This window comes from Lolium perenne, chromosome 5, assembly GCF_019359855.2.
Source record: "Lolium perenne isolate Kyuss_39 chromosome 5, Kyuss_2.0, whole genome shotgun sequence".
In the NCBI taxonomy this organism is placed as follows: Eukaryota; Viridiplantae; Streptophyta; class Magnoliopsida; order Poales; family Poaceae; genus Lolium; species Lolium perenne.
Window position 1 is genome coordinate 266,461,288 of NC_067248.2, and position 22,002 is coordinate 266,483,289.

General features: G+C 44.3%; 5 protein-coding genes across 6 annotated transcripts; 1 reads left to right on the top strand and 4 right to left on the bottom strand.

Annotated features, from left to right (window-relative positions):
- Positions 1-3,238: 3,238 nt before the first annotated feature.
- LOC127304438 (putative ripening-related protein 7) lies at positions 3,239-6,068 on the bottom strand. The gene is made up of 2 exons (XM_051335127.2): positions 5,940-6,068; positions 3,239-3,607 (listed from the first exon to the last, which is right to left on the bottom strand). Exons 1-2 carry the CDS (start codon positions 6,066-6,068, stop codon positions 3,239-3,241), a joined length of 498 nt encoding a protein of 165 aa, XP_051191087.2.
- A 587-nt stretch (positions 6,069-6,655) lies between these two features.
- On the top strand, positions 6,656-8,566 carry LOC127303035 (uncharacterized). The gene is made up of 2 exons (XM_051333788.2): positions 6,656-6,843; positions 6,964-8,566. Exon 2 carries the CDS (start codon positions 6,976-6,978, stop codon positions 8,347-8,349), a length of 1,374 nt encoding a protein of 457 aa, XP_051189748.1. The 5' UTR covers positions 6,656-6,843; positions 6,964-6,975; the 3' UTR covers positions 8,350-8,566.
- A 1,628-nt stretch (positions 8,567-10,194) lies between these two features.
- On the bottom strand, positions 10,195-12,405 carry LOC127303036 (E3 ubiquitin-protein ligase RGLG1-like). Of its 2 annotated transcripts, XM_051333789.2 has the most exons (9): positions 12,135-12,404; positions 11,946-12,030; positions 11,716-11,865; positions 11,520-11,633; positions 11,349-11,446; positions 11,131-11,231; positions 10,804-10,906; positions 10,594-10,718; positions 10,195-10,496 (listed from the first exon to the last, which is right to left on the bottom strand). In XM_051333789.2, exons 1-9 carry the CDS (start codon positions 12,264-12,266, stop codon positions 10,436-10,438), a joined length of 969 nt encoding a protein of 322 aa, XP_051189749.1. In that variant the 5' UTR covers positions 12,267-12,404; the 3' UTR covers positions 10,195-10,435. The 2 variants fall into 2 exon arrangements, with proteins under 2 accessions (XP_051189749.1, XP_051189750.1); XM_051333790.2 differs by lacking the exon at positions 10,195-10,496 and having other exon boundaries at positions 10,587-10,718; positions 12,135-12,405.
- A 728-nt stretch (positions 12,406-13,133) lies between these two features.
- LOC127303034 (uncharacterized protein At3g49055) lies at positions 13,134-17,955 on the bottom strand. The gene is made up of 5 exons (XM_051333787.2): positions 16,753-17,955; positions 16,562-16,638; positions 16,042-16,153; positions 15,825-15,941; positions 13,134-13,730 (listed from the first exon to the last, which is right to left on the bottom strand). Exons 1-5 carry the CDS (start codon positions 17,878-17,880, stop codon positions 13,380-13,382), a joined length of 1,785 nt encoding a protein of 594 aa, XP_051189747.1. The 5' UTR covers positions 17,881-17,955; the 3' UTR covers positions 13,134-13,379.
- Positions 17,956-18,442: 487 nt separating this feature from the next.
- Positions 18,443-20,443, bottom strand: LOC139831852 (disease resistance protein Pik-2-like). Its single transcript, XM_071821199.1, has one exon. The coding sequence runs from the start codon at positions 20,426-20,428 to the stop codon at positions 18,443-18,445; it is 1,986 nt and encodes a 661-aa protein (XP_071677300.1). The 5' UTR covers positions 20,429-20,443.
- Between the last annotated feature and the right edge of the window lie 1,559 nt (positions 20,444-22,002).

The window sequence follows — 22,002 nt, forward strand, 5'->3', positions numbered from 1 at the left end:
CATGTATTGTCGCAAAATATCCCATAAAATGTTAAACAATGCAAGTAGAAAATCACAAAAATTGCAATCATGATGACTCAATGAAAACCTAGAAATAATTCTATAAAAATACTTACTGATCATTACCAACTAATGGCCTGATGCGACTGCTCAATGACACGCGCACACGCTACACGCGCCACTGAGTTGTTACATTAACTCATCATTTGATGATACTTAATAAGTTTTAATATTGTGATATTTCAAGCACCAGGCTCAAACACATGTTTGTGGGAAGGAATCAACCTCGTCCCACCACTAGGATATGCCTAAGTGTGTGTTTAAATTGGAACAGAATACAAAATATTTGAGTTGGCGCGAGCGTGAATTACGGCAGACCTGACCCTTAGATGGGTTTTAAAAACAACCACATCCAAAAAAAAATTGTCGGAATCAGGCGCGATTATGGACTGCTTCCGTATAATGTGCAGACGGCCCGAAAATCCGCCCGCTTGCGAAACTAGTATTTTCGGAGGCGCCCAATATTTTTGGCTCGTCGTGCACTGTGCTAGAGACGGTTATTCATTTGAACCGGCTCAGGGATCCTTTTTTTTAGAGCCCGTAGTATATTTTTGGAGGCACTTAACATAACAAAACCATCTGAGGTGCCATATTTCTGCGATGGACCATTGTTTGGGGCTAAAACCGCCTACACAGGGTCTTTATAAGTAGTTATTCTACTGGTGTCTTCTTCCTTTGACATATATTTGGGGTTTCGGCCATCATCGGCCAATGGTATGGGAAGCACAAACTTCTCCATCTCAAGTCAGATATACTAATGTCTATGAGCAACTGTAAAAATCTAGGTGAGATATGATTATCTTTTAAGGAATCAGTGGGAGACTCGGAGTTAAATTCATTTAAGAAAGGGCGTATATGCAGGGTCATGGAGAGAAACTCGACGTGACTTGGATAAACTTGGACTAGCCTCAAGCAATGGAAGTGTGAATGAGCAACAAGTATGATGACATTTTCTGGGAAAAGTAAGGCACATCTCCATAGTGTATGAAAAGTGGCTTGTCACTCCGACCTAGGGAGGTCCTCTATAACTCGTGAAGGCTGGTGGGCATAGATTTTAAAAATAAAACTTGACTTATGAAAAATGATTAGAAAAACTTGTAGTCGAACGATCATTAGGCAATGCCTATAGTTCGTGCATAAAACACATCTCCTACTAACCTTGAGTACGCTCGTACTCAGCATTACCTTCTTAAACCCTTTATTAAATTGATACCATGGAAGGAGAGGCTTAGGCGGAACCTGATGGAGAAGAAGTCTACTACGAAACCCTAAATCTTTTCGGAGGCATCAAAGGCCTCAAATACGAAATAGACTACGACATCGAAGTGAATGAAGCGGAACCGTACCAGTAGACTTTTGTTTTTGAGTGAAATAGATCTTTATATTATCAGGATGTTGATATTCGCTTGAGCATCCTGTGATCAGGGACGAAGACAGGATCTGAACTTAAGGGGCGCTGAGTAAGTGCTATGATGTGTATAAGGGAGGCGAAGGTAGCTAAACACCATACATGAGAAGCAACCATGGCTAATTTTCTGAAGAAACTCGGGATCATGGGGGGGGGGGGGGCGTAGCCCGCCCCCCCCCCCCCTTGTCTCTGTCCCTACGTGTGATACAACCAACCTAGAATTAATGGTACTTAGTCAAGCAACCTAGAACTTCACTAAATAACTTGTACAAGTTATGGGTCGTCTATGAATTCTTCATGTAACGAGGAGGGTTTTGAAGTTGTCGTACACTTTTGGTGTGTAACATTAAGTCTGTAATGTTATGTATCTAATATTTGGATAAACAATGATTTCGTTATACAACCATGCGGCATGTAATATTTGTAAACCGGTGTTTAATATGTGTTATATCAATAAAAATTGCCCCCTACAACATGCAATTGTAAGAGTAATATTGATCTAAAACTACATGAGTATTAATCTAGGTATGCCAGAGGAAACGCATACCACAATATGTATTAATTGTCTAACTTTGGTAGTGTTTTTAATCTGTAGCATTTTATACACGTATTCCAATTAGTTTGATATTTGTATTTGACGGCCCTTAGTGAGTTTTGTCCCCGGCCCCCGAAATGTCATGGGGCCAGAGGAGGAGGACCCAGCGAAGGAGGCGTTGGCGGAGTGGAGGGCAACGGTTGTTGATGACACCGATGAGTCGATGACGACAAGCTAGAAGACGTGACCACCGACAAGAAGCGTTGTTGTTCGAGCAACACGGATGGCTCGAGGAACAACTAGTACTAGCCAGTGGAAATTTAGTTCAATAGTTGCATCAAAGCATATCTTTTCTGATGGAAAATGTTGTAATATATTGCTCGGGATCTCTTTTGCGAATTAATATTCTACTTCAAAGCGCCCAACAAAACATGTCAAGAATTCAGGATTTCTTGCATGGACCATTAATTTGAATAGGGTAGTCTATGCCGAAATCTTAAATGGTACCCCCACGTGGCTTTTTCAAATTTGGTGTGAACCTTTTGGCGTGTAAGCACCTTGAACCATGTTCTGAAAATATATGGACCTTTTATTCGATACTATGCATATACCAGCTTTTAGCATTAAGATTGATTAATGTGAATTAAAATAGTATTCATAAATCTAGAATCATCATTTACCGATTTTTGTAACTTATCCGGACCATCCGGCTAATAACGGAATCCCATCACTACCAGTCGTTTGGTTTTATGCCGGGGTCCCGGCTATGATATTTAGTTCATAAAACGGCTTTTGTAGTCATATATTTAGTTCAGTTTTTTTGTTAAGCACTGAGAATGAGTATGGTGAACTAAAAACATTTTCGGTGTACAAATCATGATTTACACTTTTATAAATCTGTAAAATAGAAAATAACTCAAAAATACCTTAAACTTGTCAAAAGAATAAATACTGCGTGGATAGATATTTTGGGTATAACCATAGCACAAATATTACAAGCCAATACAGAAATCCAAAATGGCACTAGCTTCACAAACGATTCTATGTTTGGGAGAATAACTCGTACTGCAAGGAGATAAATACAGACCAATCTTACAATGTCAGGTAGGTATGCATTGCTCACAGGGGACTGGATTACGCGTGCTTGCTTTTATTGATACATTCAGATAAGTAGATAATCCGCATGCCTTATGCATACGGGAAAACTGTAGCGACGCTACCACACCCACCATGTTTCAGTTGAAGTCCGAGAACCTGATGCTTACCTCGCCGAGGCTGGGGTCAAGCCGGAAGTTGCGCCAGATGTGTGCGGACGCGCCCACCTCGTTGTCACAGTCGCGGCACTCGTCCACGACCATGGCTACGATGCCAATGTTGGAGGAGTCTTCGATGCGGATCTGCTTGCCGCACCGTGCCCCGCCGTCGAACCACTCAGAGGACAGGGACACGATGAAGTCTTCGTCGCTGTGGTACTGGCCGTCGCACGCCGCCGGCCCGCCTCCCCCCTCACCTTGCTGGAAGCCGTTCAGCGTCATCACCGCCGGGGTGTTGACGAGCAACGACTTCCCTGGAGAAATGTGGGGCCGGGAAACGGCGCACAATACCTGCAGAAAAACAAGGATTATGCCCAAACCTAGGGCGACCTTGGTAGAGTTGGCCATGGTGATTGAGCTTCTGCTTGCCCTCTGTGTGTGTGTGTGGTTTCTCAAGGCTATTGGTAGAGGAGTTTATGTAGGCGCGCACTGCAGGCTCAAGACAAAGCGAGGGACGTACTTACGCATGGTCACGCGACACGCAGCCCTTGTGTTACTCGCCCATGCAAACCTGCAGACAAGGCACAGCAGTTTTACTCGTTGGTGACTCTCGTCTCCTCGATGACGTTAGCAAAATGTCATCGACTATTTTTGCCTCTTTATAACTCCAGAATATTTTTGGAACTTTCTATTTTTTTTATGTTAATTTAAGTGTGTGACTAGTTCTCGGTATATTGAGAACTAAATTTGTTCTCGGTAGAATGACATCATCGTATCTTAGTTGCAACTCCTCTTACAATTCACGAATCAAATCTTTTGGAACGCCGCCCTGACCGCCACCCATGACCATTCCGTCGACGCCGCCCTAGCCGCACCTACGAACAGCCACCACGATCCTCCACCCCAACACCTTAGGGTACCTGGGGCCGACGCTAGCGGCATCGACGGGAGGGAGGCAGCTCGAGGGAGGGGAAGTCAGCAGCGTCCTAGGGAGCACCACGAGAGGAGAGGGGCGACGATGGAGTCCAGGTTGTCTCGGTCCTCAAAGAGGGCCGGGATTTCCGTCCTCGCAAATCAAATCTAACAGTAAGGAAGTATTTTTTTCTTAGTGGCAACCTAATTTGCAACTGAACAAAACTTACAACTGAAAACATCTCATTTGCAACCCAACTTGCAAAAGTACACAAAACATGAAGTTCTCTTCCATTTGTTTGTCTTTTGTGCCACACAATAATGAAAATCACAAAACATCAAATTCGTGAAATAGTGAAAATCACAGAACGCTGAGTGAGCGTACCGGCATATTAATGTTCACCAACTACCCTTTTTTGCGCTAGACATTTGAAGTCTCATACGACCTTTTCTAGAAGACATTATTTTGTTGGCAATCAACAACAAATTCGACATCTCTCTCTTTCGTATGTTCGCCCGCTACTTCTTATAACAAAATTGCGTTAGATATTTAAAGAGAAAAATCCTAATTTGGTCTATGAAGTTGCCTCGGACGTGCGTTTTGGTCACGGACTTGCAAATCATGAATTCTAGGTCACGAAGTTGCCCGACGCGAGTGTGTCGGTCACTCGGTCAAGGTGAAGGTTAGTTTGGTCAAATGCAAGGAATCGAGGTAATAGTTCTATTTAATGCTCCAATATTATTTTATCATAGCATATTATAGAAAATTTAATGACCTCGGACCTCCGTTTTTAAATGATTCAAATGCAAGGAATCGAGGTAATACTTCTATTTAATGCTCCAATATTATTTTCTTATAGCATATTATAGAAAATTTAGTGACGAAAATAAGGACTTACAAAAAAATATGTCAATAATTGACCAACCGATAAAATCGATTAATCAGCCGATAAGCGATTAATCTCCATTTTAAGATCGACCGATAATTAACGAATAACGATTTCTTGAACATTGGTTTGGTGACGCGCCCAATTAATTTTTTTTTGCAAATTTCCCCCTAAATTTTGGTTTTTTTCATTTTTCTAGTCCTCGGTTTGACATTTTTATGGTAAATTTGAAAAAATTAATTGACCGCGTCAGTAAACTAACACTTGCCGTGACGGAATGATCAAAACGCTCACGCTGGGCAAGTTCTTGACCCCAAAATTTGCGATTTACATGTTCGTGACCAAAACGTACATTCAGGACCACTTCATATCTAAATTAGAGATTTTCTCTTATTTGAATTCTCTTGCTACCAAGTACTACCAATCAAACACAAATTCGACGTCTATCTCTTTCGTACTTCGATTGGGCGTGGATCAAACAAAAGCAACATGCGCTTTTCTTCAGTAGTACTCTGTGTCACACCCGACGACGCGTCCGTGTCATGTATGTCCTCAGTGTCTTAAGTGTGGAACCTGTCTGACATTGAGTGGACGTTAAGGTGGGGCAACTAGACATTATAGGTTTTCAATACCACAAACATAACATGGCAATATACGTGTATAAAATTCGACAATTTGGAGTTCAAAAATATAAAATTTATTTATCAGTTGTCTTATTACATTGAATAAAATTTTATGTTCAATGATAAATAGTGATTGGATGTGGGAATTCGGCGATTGAAAAACTATTCAATGAAGCACAATTGCAGAAGAAAACGACACATGGATATGTAGCACCTCCCTGAGCGAAGAGAGAGATTCAAAACTGCAATGAAACTACAGACTGCATTTGTCATGCCCACACCCCGCATGTAGTGCATCCGGCTGTCCCGCGCGCTGTTGCACAGGTGCAGCCCGGCCGAAGAACCATTGCACCGCAGCGCTAATGTTCGGTAGGACATGATCCGCCCCATCCTGCCATTGCGCATTGAGATGTTGCTAGGAAATTTTAACAGCTCAACAGATCCCTTTCTTCGCAAAAACAAAGATTACTTGCTACTTTTGTCACACATGATTATACTACAAGCATACTATTGGGGCTACATGCTTACGTGATCAAGATGACTATGTTTCTGCTGGACTGGTGCGCTGAGCTTGTCGGATTATCTGCTTTGTGTTTAGCTTGATGGCTTTTGCGATTTGCTTATGACGTCGCGCCAAAAAAAAACTTGATTGTACCATAGGGCTCATTAATGTACCCCGGCATTTGCTTGGTAGTGGCAAGGAAACATCCGGGAAGGTTGCTTGTCACCCGCCAATTTCTCATCTTCCAACACGTCCATGTCAAACATGCTAGAAATATAGAGGATATTGTAAGCGCTGATGGCGCTTATATGCATGTCCATCCAACTTCCAAGCTCTACTCACATGGGGTAGGGTGTGCTTGAGTGTATTTATAAGAGTGAGTATATATACGTATTTCTGAGCGTCTGATTTTGCACCATGTTTTGCAAAAAAGCCTCAATATCCTACATAGTCAAAGTGGCGCACGCCAGCAAAAGTCCCTAATTTACTCTACGGCCGGCAGCAGCGAAGTATCCCGGAAGCATCCCTCCCCTCTGCCACATGCCCACATCTCCTTATATTCGCACACAAACCAGAGTTTCAGATGCACAAATCGTTGCAGTTCACTGTCTGATCTATATTCTTCTTCCTACCCAATTGGCGGAAAGGCGCGTCTAGGACAAGGTGATATTGATACTCATGTTTTCTTTGGGATTTATCATGACTAACAGTAATCACACTCTGATAAATGCTCTCTTTCTCTAACATGATCAACCAACCAAATTGTTTTCTGTTTTTGTGCAGGGAAGACATAGAATGGCAGATATGGTGGGATCAGCGGTTGTGCAGGAGGTTGTGAGTGGAGCCTTCTCATTGATGCGCAACAACCATGAGGAGATGGCGTCCCAGAGTCACCTCATCGAGAGACTGAAGTGGGCGCATTTGGAACTCGAGCTTGCGTTGGAGAGAACACAGAGGATGCCCATGATAGAGGTGTCTTTGCTGAAAATGAGGATGATGATCAAGCAGGCCTTTCAGGAGAGCCGTGATTTGCTCTACAAGCAGCAAACACTGCGGGTTAATCTTGAAGACGGAGCCACAAAGCAAGGGGTAACACTCGCCCCCTCTTTACCTAATAGGATTATGCATGCTGTGAAGCCTTTCTTTGGCACTGAAAAGGGCTCAATCAGCGGATCCTGTGTTAGAAGATTTGAGATGTTTGCGCAGAAGACCGACAAGTTTGTCAGGGACGTAGAGTCTGGCTGTTCCCTTGCTCCCTATAGGTTTTCCAGTCCTCTCATCACACAACTTCTTGAAGGCAAATATCTGCACCATAATATGGTAAACGGAAGCCAAACCCGTACGCTTTCAATATTTTCATGTTGTGTCGAAGATTATGGTGTACTGGGAACTGTAATTTTTTATTTCAAAGATCTCAAGACACCAACAAAATGTTTTAGCCTAAGTTTGATGCTACGGCTATCAGAAAGCACGGACATAGTTGGGATTTCCACTAAATGTTTGCAGTCACTTGAGCCACAGCTCAACTCTCTGGCTGGTGTTGCATCTGAAGAACTCGCTGGAATATCCACACAAGTCAATATACTTACACCGGGGCCAGCTCTTCGGGAGCTTGTGTTCAACGCGACTAACAATGCCATTAGAGGTTTCCGTCAAGAGCCATTATGCTGCATAGGCGATGGGTTTCAGACTTCTGCTAAGAGCATGCTCTCGTCCCAATTAACAGAGTGGTTTCCGGAACAAGTTAGCTGTTTAGGGTTTGACTGCTTTATTTCAGCCGCTGAGTACAACTTGCATAGCTCAACCGTTGAAACGAACAGAAACACCATAAATGCCTGGCCAATTCTAGAACTGTCAGTTCTCTTCCTACCTCATAGGTTGTCTCAAACGGAGGATGACAAATGTTGTACTTACGAATTGACAGCTGGAGGAAAATACCGCCGGCCTTGCAAATGGTTATCAGAACTTTCAAAGGTGGCAGCGTATGTACCATATCTAGCAGTTGCTTCTTTCAATCTTGAACCTGAGCGGACAGAATATGAGATGATCTGGTGCTCGGCACATGGTAATGCAAGGTATAATGTTTCGAAGCCAATCACTGAAGTAAAACGTGCGCCCAAAGTAGGCGCCGGGTCCAAGACCAGGAGACTATCTAAGAGAAAGCGGTAGAAGTTCAGACTTCAGATTAGAGATCACCACTATGCTTAGTAGCTAATTTTAACGTGGGCTGTTAAAATGTGCTTGATATCTAGTACCTGCTGCCGTCATACTGCTACGACGTGTGAACTGTAATATACACGCACTGGCACTGTGCTCTTCTCTTTCTTTTCTGAAGCACCCTTGTACGCTCTAGTCTTCTTGCTAAATGGATAAAGCAATTGAAACATTTTATGTTTTGTGTCAGGCAAATTGCTAATATGCGTTTTCATTTTCACAGTTTATAGATGCAGTTGTATATGTCTTGTAGTATTACTGATCCAAGCATCGCTAGTCTGACAGAGATACCAGATGACGGGGGATCAGCAGCAGTATAATGTGATCACACGCTGTCTTGATTCCCCTGTTTCTGATCACACGCTGTCGGCTCTAGAGATGCCGCTCCATTCGAAGGGATGAGTCATTCAGATGATCAGATCAGATGAGATGCAGCTACCGAGAACCAACCTGAGGTTGGGTGGTTAGGAGGGTGGTTATACCCCCAGCCCACCAGAGTTCAAACCCCAGGTTTGACATCTGTGTGTCTCATAAAGGCGGAATATTCTTCAAGTGGGAGGCGACGTTCCCGTCGATAGCGAGACGCCTGTGGTGACTTCGTCAATTTCAAGATCCAATCCGCCGGCTCGGTCTTCCGGAGGTGCTCATAGGGGTAGGGTGTGCGTGTGTGCGTTCATAGGGGTGAGTGTATGCGCGTGTATGTGAGCGCCTGCGTTTGTATTGTGTTTCTCAAAAAAAAAGAGATGCAGCTACCGTAGCAATAGAGTGCGAGTGCTGGAGCAGATTGAGCATACCGGACTCCCCCGTTCTAGGTTGCACGCAATTGTGTAGTACAGTATTAGATTTGCATGCAACCCGTGGAAGAAGAATCCCACGAGACTGGGAGGCAAGATTACTAACGTTGGCCAGCTACTTTATCTGGTTTTTTTTCATTTGCAGTCGATATTCGAATTCTCTTGCTAAGCAATCAACAAAAAATTCGACATCCAACTTTTTCTTACTTCGATTGGGCATAGTACATCCAAACCAAAGGAAACTTGCTTTTTTTTCTTGTCAGTAGTACTCCGTGGTGCTCATGGAGCAGCAAAGCTGGTCTGAGTTGAGGAGCACGCGCACGCAGACAGAAAGCCAGGATAAAACGGTTCTATGAAAGATGCACTTGAACATTTCAGGACTACATGTATCAGACAGCTGTGCGATTTCAGGACTACATGTATAACCTGGTTGTTTGAACATTTCAGCACAGCTTGTATAGGCCGATGGTAGCTTATCCAGTTTGGGGTGTAAATTCGACCCATTGTTTTCAATATCAACAGCGGATTTATGTTTTTTTTTTGTTTTAGCGCTGCAAATAAGGTTTGGGTTAGAATTTTGTGACATAGTAGATCCATATTGTATAATTGTTTCGAATTGTTTCCAGAATTTTAACAAACTTTTAGGTGTGCCTAATCTCGGAGTAACTGATATGTCTAGTATATAAAGCTTTTCTTTCTTTCTTTTTCTGTGGACAAAGTACAAGCTTTCAAATTTTCAGCTAGCAGTCGACAATTTCGACATATATCTGTTGCATATATGGGTTGGCACACTGCTCAGTGTTCACTGTAATTCGGAAAAAAAAATGTTTTAGCTGGCCTGAGTTGAGTAGCACACGCATGCAGACCGAAATCCAGGATAAAATAGTTCTGTCCGATCAGAATGTACATCTAGGACAACTTCAGTTCTTCACAGTATCTGAAACACCTTCCAGTTCTACACTTCTACAAGCATGAAACAATCGGCGAAAGTGTCTACAGAGAGAAGAAACCAAACTGAAATAAACAAATTTATAGTAATAATCCATTTTGCTACAAGGAAGAGTGTAGAGGGCCTGCACTGACTGGGGGTTCAGAGAGGCCAGTCAGACTGGAATGTTATTATAAACAGTCGGACACTAAAAGGTTGTCCAAGGTAAGGCTACTCTAATTTGTTCAAAGTTACCAGATGCCTCTGAACCATCTCTAATCTTGGCCTCTAATGTGATCATATCATTTCTGCGCGACAATCAGTGGCCGGATCCGGGAGGAGGAAGAGGCCTCCTTGCAGGCGCCCTCACAGCGAGCTCCCTGAAGATCAAGCAAAACAACGCAAAAAAAGGAATCAACCTTGAGAACCAACATAAACCTTCTGTGCTACGTGTCTCTAAATATTGCTAGCTAGTACCTGATCCGCTGGCTGATTATTTCCGCGAACTGCGCCGGGATCTTCTTCAGTGCCTCGAACGTGAACTGCTCCTCCTTCTCGGCCTGCGACATCTCTGCCGACATTATCTTGGTGAAATCCACAAACTGCAGTGAAGTGGAGACTGAGTTAATTTAGCAGATGGCATGAGCATATCCTCTTACAGACACAAGTAACTATGCTACATCATACCTGGAAATTATCGAACTGGAGTTGGCTGTCATGGATTTGCATCAGATCGTCATCCCATGGCCCATCACCTACCCCGACAAGGATAATGGATAGAGGGAAATGACTGCAAACAAACAAACAAAGGATACATCACAAACTAGGCGAGTTTTACGATCAGAGGGAAATGACTGCAAGCAAACACAGACCACTGAATCATTTCCCAAAGTATTTGATTATGGACTATTTGCGTCAAAAAGTAATAATAATCTAAATAAACAATTTGTTAACTGTTTTTTGCATAAACTAGATCTGTTTCAGCCTTTGACTGTTACCACCAGTACTATTTACCTGGCATTTATGAGGGCTTGAAGCGTCCTTTTCTCTATGTAGTTCTCTGATCTTGATTCTTCCAGGTTGCTGGCACAATGCGCACAGGAACATCTTGGAACCTAGAGTTAATTACATGAGCAACACAACCACGGAAATTAGTAAGAAAATTCTTGGAGAGTGCATGTCAGACAAGGTATGAAAATTGTAAAAGCCACATGAAAAAGGCCTTTAATCACCTGCCCGTCAGTGATTATCAGCAGGATGTGGTACTGATACCTAGACTCTTCAACAATCCCCATTGCAGCTTCAATAATCGGAGCCAAAGACGTCGGGCCTGAATCAGAAATCATTTATGAACCACTGCACTAGTGAGACCAATTTTTTCAGAAGTTGGTGACAAATGGTACCAGACAGCCGCACGCCTGCAGCGATCTCTCTGTATCTCTGAAGGACCTCCGGGACGCCAAGGCACGCCCTCCCATCCCTGTAGAAGCTGAACACGTCCTGGTCGTGCGTCGACACTAGTGGCAAGTAAATTCACCACCAGTTGAGAGACCATTCAGCAAGAAGAAAGGGTTTGAAAGGACTTCAGAGACTCCTTACTGTCCCCGAACCCGAAGCAGGGGATCTTGTTGTCTTCGTCGAAAGCCGAAAGCCTATCCCCGACGATTCCGATGGCTTGCTCGTAGGGGTTCAGGAAGGAGGCGCCAAGGTCGAGGTGGTGCAGACTTCTACCGCCGAAGCAGTGCTTCCCTGTGAATCCAACCAAACTGCTCTAGTCATCCATGCCTGTGAAGGGGCTAGTTCAGAGAGTAGGAGTAAGTGAAGAGTACCAGTCCACTCGTTGCTCTTGGTGAAATCGACCCCGATGATGAGGTTGGAGGACTCAAGCCCGACCCGCTGAAGAGCCACCTTGACCTGCCAAGATCCATAGATACCAGAAGCATTAGATTCTGACTCTCCCGTGGAATAAAAACGTGCAGAGGATAAGAACTGCAACTGAACAAGATACACTGTTTTACCTGATCCAAGGTGTCGTAAGCTTGCTCTGCTCCTCTGCTTCCTCCATACGACCCTTCTGCTTCCTGTTTCTTGGGGAACACCTTCCAGGTGAAGACGGCGCAGAAGAACAGCAGGAAAGCCGAGAGGATCATCCCGGGAGCAACGCCGGCGGTAGCACTGCAGTCGCGAAGCGAGCTCAGTGTTTGCAAGGATGGTATCGCTGCCGTCCGTCGCAAAGCAAGAACGGAGTGACAATGTGTGTGTGAGGAGATCGGGAGCCTTGAGGAAGAAGCAGAGCTGCTTGCACAGTGGCGCAGCTCCCAGCCTTTTAAGCTTGAAACGAGGAGAATAGAGGAGAAGTGGCTCAAGCTAAGTGGGAAACTTCCAGTCAATGAAACCCAAGAAAAACAGTAGAAAACAGAGGACGCGGAGAGGCTATCGGTGAAGACGCTGAAACGAGTAGGAGGAACCGAGACCAACAGAGCAGAGAGATGCTGTGGCCATGGACAAAGGAAAATCCCATTATCATAATGAAAAAGGTGAAATTTCCAGACAAGTGCATCGCCGAAGGATGATCTTAATTTATATGTATCACCTTAAAAATGGACACAAAAAAATTGAATTGTTGAAAATTGAGCCGTACCTGATCGAAGAAGTTTCCTCAGATGGTGGTTGCTGTGGAAGAATCTTTGCTCTCCAGCATCAGCTCACCACTATCTTTGTGCTCGTATAAACACCATGATGCTCACACATAATCTGGAATTATATGATTAAACTAGTAAGTAAGAGGACAGGTGTGCTTGCAGGACACAAAGACCATTCGCGTACCAGTCCAGATCAGTCCGCGTGAAGTGAGACCGGAACGCGACTTGACTTCCCCATGCCGATAATAACGAACTGCAACTGCAACGTCCTGGTATTTTCAAAAAAGCAGTATTTCTTTGTCTGTATAAATCAGCTGTAATCCACAAATTGGCAAAAACAAAAGGATGAAGCGACACGTCGCAACGGAACAATCCTGTCAAAGAATGGAACATCTTCACTATATCCCTGGGTGGTAACTTTTACAATTACACGGCGCCGTCTAATACCCTCGTGAGTCTGCACACTACAGAATACAAAACACCAAGAAAATATCCCAAACATCTACATGATGACAGAACCCAAACAAAGAGAGAGAAAAATCTAATTTCCTTTTTTCTGTCTATAAACAGGACGAGCAGACTCAGTATCCCAATCCGTATCAACATCCCACACGCCACAGGCTATATCAGGGGCTCCGAGAGCTCCATCTCGTTCGAGGCTTCCTCTGTCTCGGCCGGTGGAAGCCGCACATAGTTCAGCCCGAGCCACTGCCACGGCCAGCACATGTACCGGTGGCGGCCACTGCCGCTGCTCGGGTCCGCCCTGCCTTCCGACTCCTCCGCCTGCCTGTTCAGCTCCTCCAGCCTCTCGCGCAGCCTGGCTGACCTTGTGTCAGCGAGCTTGAGTGATTTCTCCGCGGCGTCACGTGCTGCCATGGCGGCAGCAGCTGTTTCTTCCTTGAACTTGAGCTTGTTTTCCAGCTCCAGCATCGATTCCTTTGCTTCCTCTAGTTCTTTGTGGAGGGACGTTAGCTGGATGGAGAAAAGAGTGGTTAGAATTCAGTTCAGCTTATCAAATAATCAACAAATTTGTTGGTTAAAATAAAAAGGATGCTTGTGAACACTCTACATAAATAAGTCATCGATTGTACCGGTAATCTACATATCATCTTTTGAAAATAAATCGTGAAGACATGAGAACATATCATGTGCAAACATAGATCTTTGTGAAAATCTGTAAGTCGATATCTAGATGGTGTGTTTCAACAGCCAGATCTTATCCTATCTCACATCCACCCATATTGCAAAAGGCCCAGATCTCACTTAGCCCCCTTCTCAGTCCACACCCCCACACACACACACTCTACTTCACACTCACGAAAGCCGCAGCCAATGCCTAGGCAAGTTCCTTTCCCTGCAGCTGGAAAAACTGGCCCCAACAAACCAGAATGTCAGGGCCTTCATCCCCCGCTTATGTCTGCCCCCCATGCTCCTCCCCGAACCCGGAGGTGTACACCTACACAGCCGCTGCCAAGTATAACTTGATTTTCCAACATCGCAGTTTTTTGATCAAGTTGAACAAATTTCTTGCTTATGCCCTTTTTGCTTTGATCTAAATGATGTATTGTGCTTTTCAAATAAGCAGACGTTCCCTCTTTTGGGGAATAAGTTCAGGAGAAGGCTCCCCTCCTCATGGCTCGGCGCTTACTAACAGTGGAATCCATCATATTTGTGTCGTTGTGCAGTTTGGATTCGGAATGATGAACAGAAAATTCAAGCTTTAGATCTGTTGGTTGTTCCATATTCATCGTGTTCAATTTGATGGATTTGTTCAGGGCAATTGAAATGGCGCAGAGAAATTGCACGGTTCAGGCCCTAAACTAAACGTTCCACATGGTGTGAAGATTTAAAATTTGGTCTAGCAAACAGTGAAAAAGTATCTATTCTAGTTTTTGTTCTTTTCTTTATTCTCAAATCCTAGAATCAAAAATGTTTGGTGGAGTTAAATGGCCAGGGAGTTGATCATGAGGATGAACAATTAGGGAGGGGGTTTGATGCGGAGTATTTGATTAGAGTGCATGTTTTTTGCTGCAAAATGGAGTGGAAGGTTAATCTAGTGAAATCCCACCTATCAGTACATGATCTGGTGGACAGTATTGAAAATATTCAGGCCTGAGCCAACCTGATACGTTTTTATGAAAGCATTATGCTTCCTAGCACATTCATGTATCATTCATACAGCTGCAATACAAGATATAGGTCTGCGTCACTGCGCTGCGACTTCTGCCACTACTGTGGAAAGCCCTTCCAAACACTACTACCATCAATTAGGTAAAAAATAATCTATACCCTGTAGGCATCGTTGCTTGAGGCATCCAAATATTTTTTCATTAACTAATGATTTTACTACAATATGATGACAAGGTAATATTAACACTGCAAATAGGAACACTAGAATGTCATGGTATGATTCACTTCCAAGATGTAACTAAAAAGGTCACTAGGAAACAATGCACTGTGACGAAACATAATAGAATAATGGAACTATCATATAGCTGATTTTGAGCCTACCAACATGTCAAACAAGACATGTTTGGGGTATCATGGATACCTACTTAAGCTGCACCGCATTATAATTTATAAGTCATATGTTTGTCTCAATATGTAGAATAATAATAAACATTTGATTGCTTCCATGATCAAACCTATTTATCTGTATCAGTATACCATAACGCATATGGTCATCACTTGTAATAATGTTTCAACTCAACAGCAATATATAGTACTCCCTCTGGTCGGATTTAATTAACACGAGCTTAGTATGAAATCCTTAAGTGAGTAGCCTAGCATCGCGTGGATTAAATGAGGGCGGAGGGAGTACATCTTAGTCTGTTAAAGGACATTCTTATGCTACAAGTAGTCAAGTATGCTAAGCATGCTACAAAATTGTTATTTGTGCTTTCCTGTCAAAACACCACACATAAGCATGCTCACAATGGAATATCAATTATCATATAACAGCAATGCTAGGTGATTAGTTTGGGTGAATCACTGGTTTTCTAAGGTAACTCATTAGCAAAAGAGAACATGCAGAAGTATGTAGCGCTTGTTTGTATAAGAAAGCACCTGAATCTGGAACTCTTGTTCAATTGATCTACCAGCATCAGCTTCCTCCTCTGCAGCCATCTTCCATCTTTTAATCTCCTCTTCAGCAGCTGTCACGTCCATCATCAGACCCTCAACCTTAAGAATGCATCATACACTTGTTATGGGCTTGCCTCATTGTTCCAACCTTATTAAGAGATGTAGTGAAACAACCGAGTAGAAATGGGGAGAGAATTACACTATCATTTGCCAGCCTTTCCTTCTCTTCTAGATGCTTTATTTGCTTCCGTAGCTGTCCAATCTCTTTTTCTTGCCCTTCCATCCTAGTCCTAAGTAGACCAGACTCCGCCCTGAAAGCCAGACATGGATGAGCACAGACATGAATCAGAATTAGGACTATTTCAGAAGATCAGAAGTAGGAAACATCATTGCAGCTCCCGTTATCTATATCTATATCCAAATGTTGAATGTTAAATGAAGTTTATACCATCAATTTGCACAGATTATTGTTGCTTACAGAGAAGGTCAGAAAGCATATGAATTGAACAGCATGTGCATTTCACACTAAACCCAACAATGGATGGATAGTCTTCCAATATCATTATTGTTACTCGTCTCAACATGCTATGCGCAACAATGGCAACCAAATGGAAAACAAAGCTTGAAAACCACAAGAAGTAGAAGTTAGGAAACATATTGGAAGGCTCAATGATCATAAAGAGAGACAATAATAATTCATCAGTGAGGGTAAAAGCTACCTTTGTGCTTCAACAAGATGTTGCAGCTCAATGATCTTGATCTGGGACTCCTTCATGCTGTTCTCCAATGCTCCAGCCTGCGAAGTCGGTCGATCGCACAGGAATATTAACTCAGTGCGCTAGATAGATTGGAGGCCCATGGACGAACTCAGTGCAAAACAATGACATACACGTCGCACATATATACATACCAGGGTATAGACCTCATCCTTCTCTGCGCTGCCTGGCCTGTGATCCCTGTGCCCGTTGAGCCCAATCTCGATTCCGGCCTCCCTGAGCCCATCCTCAGCAACCTTGAGCACCTCGCTGGTGTTGGCCTGCAGGGCGCTGCGGAGCAGCACCCCGATGTGCTCCTTCTCGCGCACGAGCTCCTCCACTTTTCCCTGCAGCTCGCTCACCTTGCTGCTCCCCCTATCCCGCCACGCGGCGACCTTGTGCAGCGCCATGGCCGCGATGTCGAGGGCCATCCTGGTCCCTTCGAGGGACACCTTGAGGCTCTCCTCGATGTCGGCTTCTTTCCACACGAACACGGAGTCGGGCAGCGCGCCGGCGGCGTCGGGGTCGACCAGCGCGACCAGCTGCCGCACCTCGTCGTAGAGCCTGGAGGCGCACCCGATCTGGTCGGCGAGGAGCGGCGTGAGGGCGGTTAGTTGATCGCGGAGGGCGGAGAGGTCGGCGTCGCGGTCCGAGAGGGACTTGGAGAGCGACTCGGCCTCGGCGGCGCGCGAGGCGAGGGCGGCCTCGAGCTCGGACACCTCGATGGCGATCTGGTAGTTGCGGTCGTCGCGGTCGCGGCGGGCCGCGGCGATCTGCGCGAGGAGGTCGTCGACGATGTCGTTGGCGCGCTTGAGGACCCCGTAGGCGAGGGCGGGGAGGCCCGCGGAGTACTTGTGGGAGGTGGGGAGCGGCGCGGGGGGCGCGGAGGGGCAGGCCTTGGCGGAGATCCGCTCGAGCCCCGAGGCGAGCATGGAGGAGGCGGTGGCCGCCTCGGACTGGAGGGCCTGCAGCGCGCGGGCCGACGCCGCGGCCGCGGCGGCGGACTCGTCCCGCTTGCGGAGCGCGTCCTGCGCGAAGGCCTTGAGGCGGCCGAGCCGGGTCTCGGAGCTGGCGAGGGCGTCCTCGGCTGCCCGGCGCAGGCGGCGCTCCTCCTCCAGGTCTGCGGTTAGGTCGAGGAGGCGCTGCTGCGCTTCGGCATGGTTGGGCTGGGATGGGGGCTGGGGTTTGGAGGAGGGGATGGAGGAGGAGGAGGGGGGTGGGGGCGGCGGGAGGGGGTCCTCGTCGACGTCGGAGAGGGCGCCGGCGTCGTCGTCGTCGGCCATGGTTGCGAGAATTGGGGGATTTGGGAGGCCGGCCGGTTTGGAGGACGGACGGGTGACGTGATGAGGTGCGTAGACTGTTGGGTTGGAGTTTCGACTTGAGACTTGAGAGAGACTCGTGCACAAGAATAAAACATGGGTCCTTTGTTTTGCGTTTCAAACTCTCTCTGAGTCTCCTAGGGAAGATTAGCATAAATTTCAAAGAGTCATGCAAAAAAAAAATTAATTCATTGATGTTTTCTTGTGCATGCCCTCATAGAAAATCTTCCTTTTACACTTTGATTCACGAGCAAACGATGAGTTCATATGTACTACTTTCTAAGCATACGCACCAGAAAGCAAAAAAAAAGTGTAAGACAAAAGAGAAAACAGAGCAAGAATAAATAAGATTAACCCGATATGAGTCTTGAGGTACGTGTAAGTAAATGTAGATAAGGGAGATGATGATGCCCCCTTGTACACTGCGAATGCAAACTCTAAATAGTACACTACATATTTCAACACTCGAGCACATAATTCAGCACCGTGGATAACACTGAACGAGAAGATCAGAAGACGCACAAATTCAGCACGCGGAAGGTACGGTAGCGGAAGATTGTTGGTCGTCCACCTTGAACGTAGGTTTTTTCCGATGCTTCGCGACTTCTTCCTGGAGGTGTTGCTTGACTGCTTCGCTGTACGTACCCTTGAGCCACACTTCCTTGAGGCTGCTTAGCCAGTTTATACCAGAGAGCTTCAAAGACGCATCAGTAGTAGAGCAGTGAACCACCAGCACCTCTACATGTTCAGGTATAAATTGTCCAAACTCTATCTCAACTTTGTAGCTGCCACAATCAATCTTGAGGACTTTGGCTGCAGTGAAATGTCTCCCTTCCCACCAACGTTCCCACCAACCATAGAGGAGCTCGCCATCTTGAATCGGCTTGACACAAAGATGACGAAACATATTCTGACATTGCACTTTCACAAGGCTGTCTATGTCCCCTTGCGTTGATATTGTGAGCTGAAGATCTTGATCATCAAGCTTTGTCAGACCATCTAGCTGCTTCATCCAGACTGGTGATACGTGTACACTGCCCCCGTACAGCTTGAGAGTCTTTAGTATCTTTGGTGGCTTGGAGATGTCATCCAAAGAATAAGGATCGTCTTTCTGTTCATAGTCACTGAGTCGCACTGACAAGGACTCGAGATAACAGTGACCAGAGATGGCGAAACAAAAATCCTGCCAGTTTGTCCGGTTGATGCCGGACAATTTTAGCTTGCGTAACTGTTCAAGCTTCTTCAGCTCTCTAACGACCTTCCCACTTGCACCTTGGACACTGAGAACACCAAGAGTGTGTAAGGCCCTCAACCTCCCGATCCCTCCTGTTGCAGCAGCCGGAAACTGTACGCCATCATGAGCACCGCTAACGATCTCCTTTCTGCGAAACCTGGACAACCAGCTGATTGCCGTTGGTGATGATGTCCGGGCCTCATCTGTTGCAGCAGCTGCTGATGCTACCGCTAGTGGCTGGCTTGTGCTCGCACCATCACCGTCCGTTGGTGGTGCTGTTGCTATGCCTACGGCAGTTCCATTGTTGTCTTCTCGTGTTGCTGATCCACAACCTCTCGTGCCAGCACGAACATACTGTAGCTTCTCTAGCTTCATGATAGCCGGTGGTAGTGTGACTATGGAGGTGCATTTGATATCCAGGGTCTGAAGCTGTCTGAGACAACCCAGTGAACTCGGCAAACAGGTTATATCTTTACATCCTCGCAGGGAGAGGAACTTGAGTTGTGGAATTAGTTTTCCGATGTGCTTGAGGTCATCGTCTGTTACACCTGATGTGTCCTCTAGATCCAGCACCCGGAGCATTGTCATTTTGGCATCGGCAGAGATGAAGAATGACCTCCACTCCCCAAACACGGTAAGTGAACGCAACCGTGACAATTCCAAGCTCTCGAATAGAATCTTGGCCCTGTCCCAATTAATACTTATAGTGAGGTGTTTTCCGGCACGTTGTGAGTCAAGGCTGCAATGACCATCCAGTTCAAACACAAGATTGTCTTGCATTGGCCGTGAAATGATGTATTCACGGAAGAAACCATTGAATTGACACACACCCATTTTGCTTGGTGATTGCTGCTGGATTATGCTCAATTTGAAAAGATCAGCGAATAACTTTTCCACATTCTCTTCTGTAGAGTAACCCTCGGCAATCCACCGCCTCAACAAACGTCTTCGCCTAATATTGTGGCTTGAAGGGAATATTGAAAGATAGAAAATACATGGCTTTAGTGAATCTGGGCAATCGTGAAAGTAGGACTGTATCCAAGAAAACAAACCCCTTAAACCATGGAACATTGGGTTGGTTTCCAACAAGCTCATCAATTCATCATATATATACTGCAAATACATATTTGTAATTTCATGGGGAACGATCCCCGCTATGATGTGGTTTTGAAGTTCATGGTGGATGTACTTGGCTATAGCAGTTATTACTTTTGGTAGCCCACCACACTTGGCTATGATGAGTCTTGAAAGGTCTACTTCGTCGGAAGTTATGTCCATGTGTCTTGGATTAACCCTTTGGTAAGTCTACAATTAAGAATTAAGTTACTTCAGCTGAAAAAAAGTAAGTTACTTTCCCTAAAAAAAGCTAAATTCTGAAATATGTACCATTTTTTTTTGAAAACCATTCTAACTTAAGCATTATGATAACATATAGAATTTAAATTAAGTTCGCCACAAAAATAAAATTTGATAGATACCTATCATACTGGTAATAAATATAAAGTCAATTTGAGCAAATAAATTGATATATAGAATATGAAGACAATCTTTGATTTCAAATTCAACTATTTCTTGAATATATGAACTATGAGTACCTAAAAATATCACACTCAAAATCGGAGGTAAAATTTAACTCTTAGTGTATCACGTTTTAGTTCTCATACTTTTCTCATCCCCAAAAAATCATGTAATTCAACTAAACATGTCAGTTACATACAAAAAGTTATTAATAACGTGTGTTTGGCAACTAGATTAATATATTAGTTTTTCTTTATTCGGAAGCACGCACCCTTGATCAGGTGCACCTTTCATTTCCTGAATAATAACAATCCAATATTGCATATGAATTTGTTTTCAAGATATATCTGTACTTAGGATTTTTACATGTATTCTAGCTAAATATGTTAGAAGATCACAGTAGTCAAATTTTTTGACCAATACACAATATTCAAAATACACTAGAGTACTTCCATTTTGGACCAGGACAATTTTATATAGTAAGAAGTTTGACATTGAATTGTGTGTGTGTTGGGGGGGGGGGGGGGGGGGGGGTTTTTATAATATGGAAGGGATGTCAAGGAAGGCTGTTTGTGCTGCCAAGAAGAGAAGATCACCAAACATTGATAATCCCAATGTGTGGCTATCAGTAGCCATAGCATATATTATATATAGATTAGTGACACTTCGTGAATGTCGTCCATACAGATGTTGTGTGAGTACAACTCGACCATCACCACACAAGTACTGTTGGATGCTTGATCCATTAGTTTCACATAGGATATGACCTATAGCTATGTTTTTATATTCAGAGAAGCGCTTATGCTTTCCTCACAGAAGGCATTGCATGATCCATAAAGCAAACAAGTGGTATGCTTAGTAAACTTAATCGAATGGATTTGATATGGGAGGTAATTTTTTATTTAGTTACCCCTCTTACAACAACAACTACAAAAACAAGCATGACAAACACCGCATCCCTTCAGTAATAACCTCAACGGAAGGCAATTTTTATTGTATATAAGGTCATTACTGACCGGCTCTTAAGTAAGGCAGGTACGTAGTGACAATACACCGACGGACGAGACCATTGTTCGATATCTTAAATAAGGCATGTTAGTAGTGAGCATATACTCCCTCCATTCACAATTACCTTGCGTTCTGGGTTTAGTGAAAAAATAACAACATCTACAATATAAAATTTATTGTATTAGAATCGTCATAAAGTATATTTTCAAATTATATGCATTTGATATTATGAATGCTGATAGTTTTTCTTCTATTCTTGGTCAAACTTTATAAATTTTGACTTTGATTAAACCCAAAAAGTGAGGTAATTGTGAACGGAGGGAGTA

Coding starts and splice junctions, on each gene's coding strand:
- LOC127304438 (XM_051335127.2), bottom strand. CDS start 6,068: ATGGGGCGGATCATGTCCTACCGAACATTAGCGCTGCGGTGCAATGGT. Junction 3,608..5,939: donor GTGTGGGCATGACAAATGCA/GTCTGTAGTTTC, acceptor GTTTTTCTGCAG/GTATTGTGCGCCGTTTCCCG.
- LOC127303035 (XM_051333788.2), top strand. CDS start 6,976: ATGGCAGATATGGTGGGATCAGCGGTTGTGCAGGAGGTTGTGAGTGGA.
- LOC127303036 (XM_051333789.2), bottom strand. CDS start 12,266: ATGATCCTCTCGGCTTTCCTGCTGTTCTTCTGCGCCGTCTTCACCTGG. Junction 12,031..12,134: donor CTTACGACACCTTGGATCAG/GTAAAACAGTGT, acceptor GGATCTTGGCAG/GTCAAGGTGGCTCTTCAGCG. Junction 11,232..11,348: donor TGATAATCACTGACGGGCAG/GTGATTAAAGGC, acceptor AATTAACTCTAG/GTTCCAAGATGTTCCTGTGC.
- LOC127303034 (XM_051333787.2), bottom strand. CDS start 17,880: ATGGCCGACGACGACGACGCCGGCGCCCTCTCCGACGTCGACGAGGAC. Junction 16,154..16,561: donor CATCTTGTTGAAGCACAAAG/GTAGCTTTTACC, acceptor TCTGGCTTTCAG/GGCGGAGTCTGGTCTACTTA. Junction 13,731..15,824: donor AACAAGAGTTCCAGATTCAG/GTGCTTTCTTAT, acceptor TTCTCCATCCAG/CTAACGTCCCTCCACAAAGA.
- LOC139831852 (XM_071821199.1), bottom strand. CDS start 20,428: ATGGACATAACTTCCGACGAAGTAGACCTTTCAAGACTCATCATAGCC.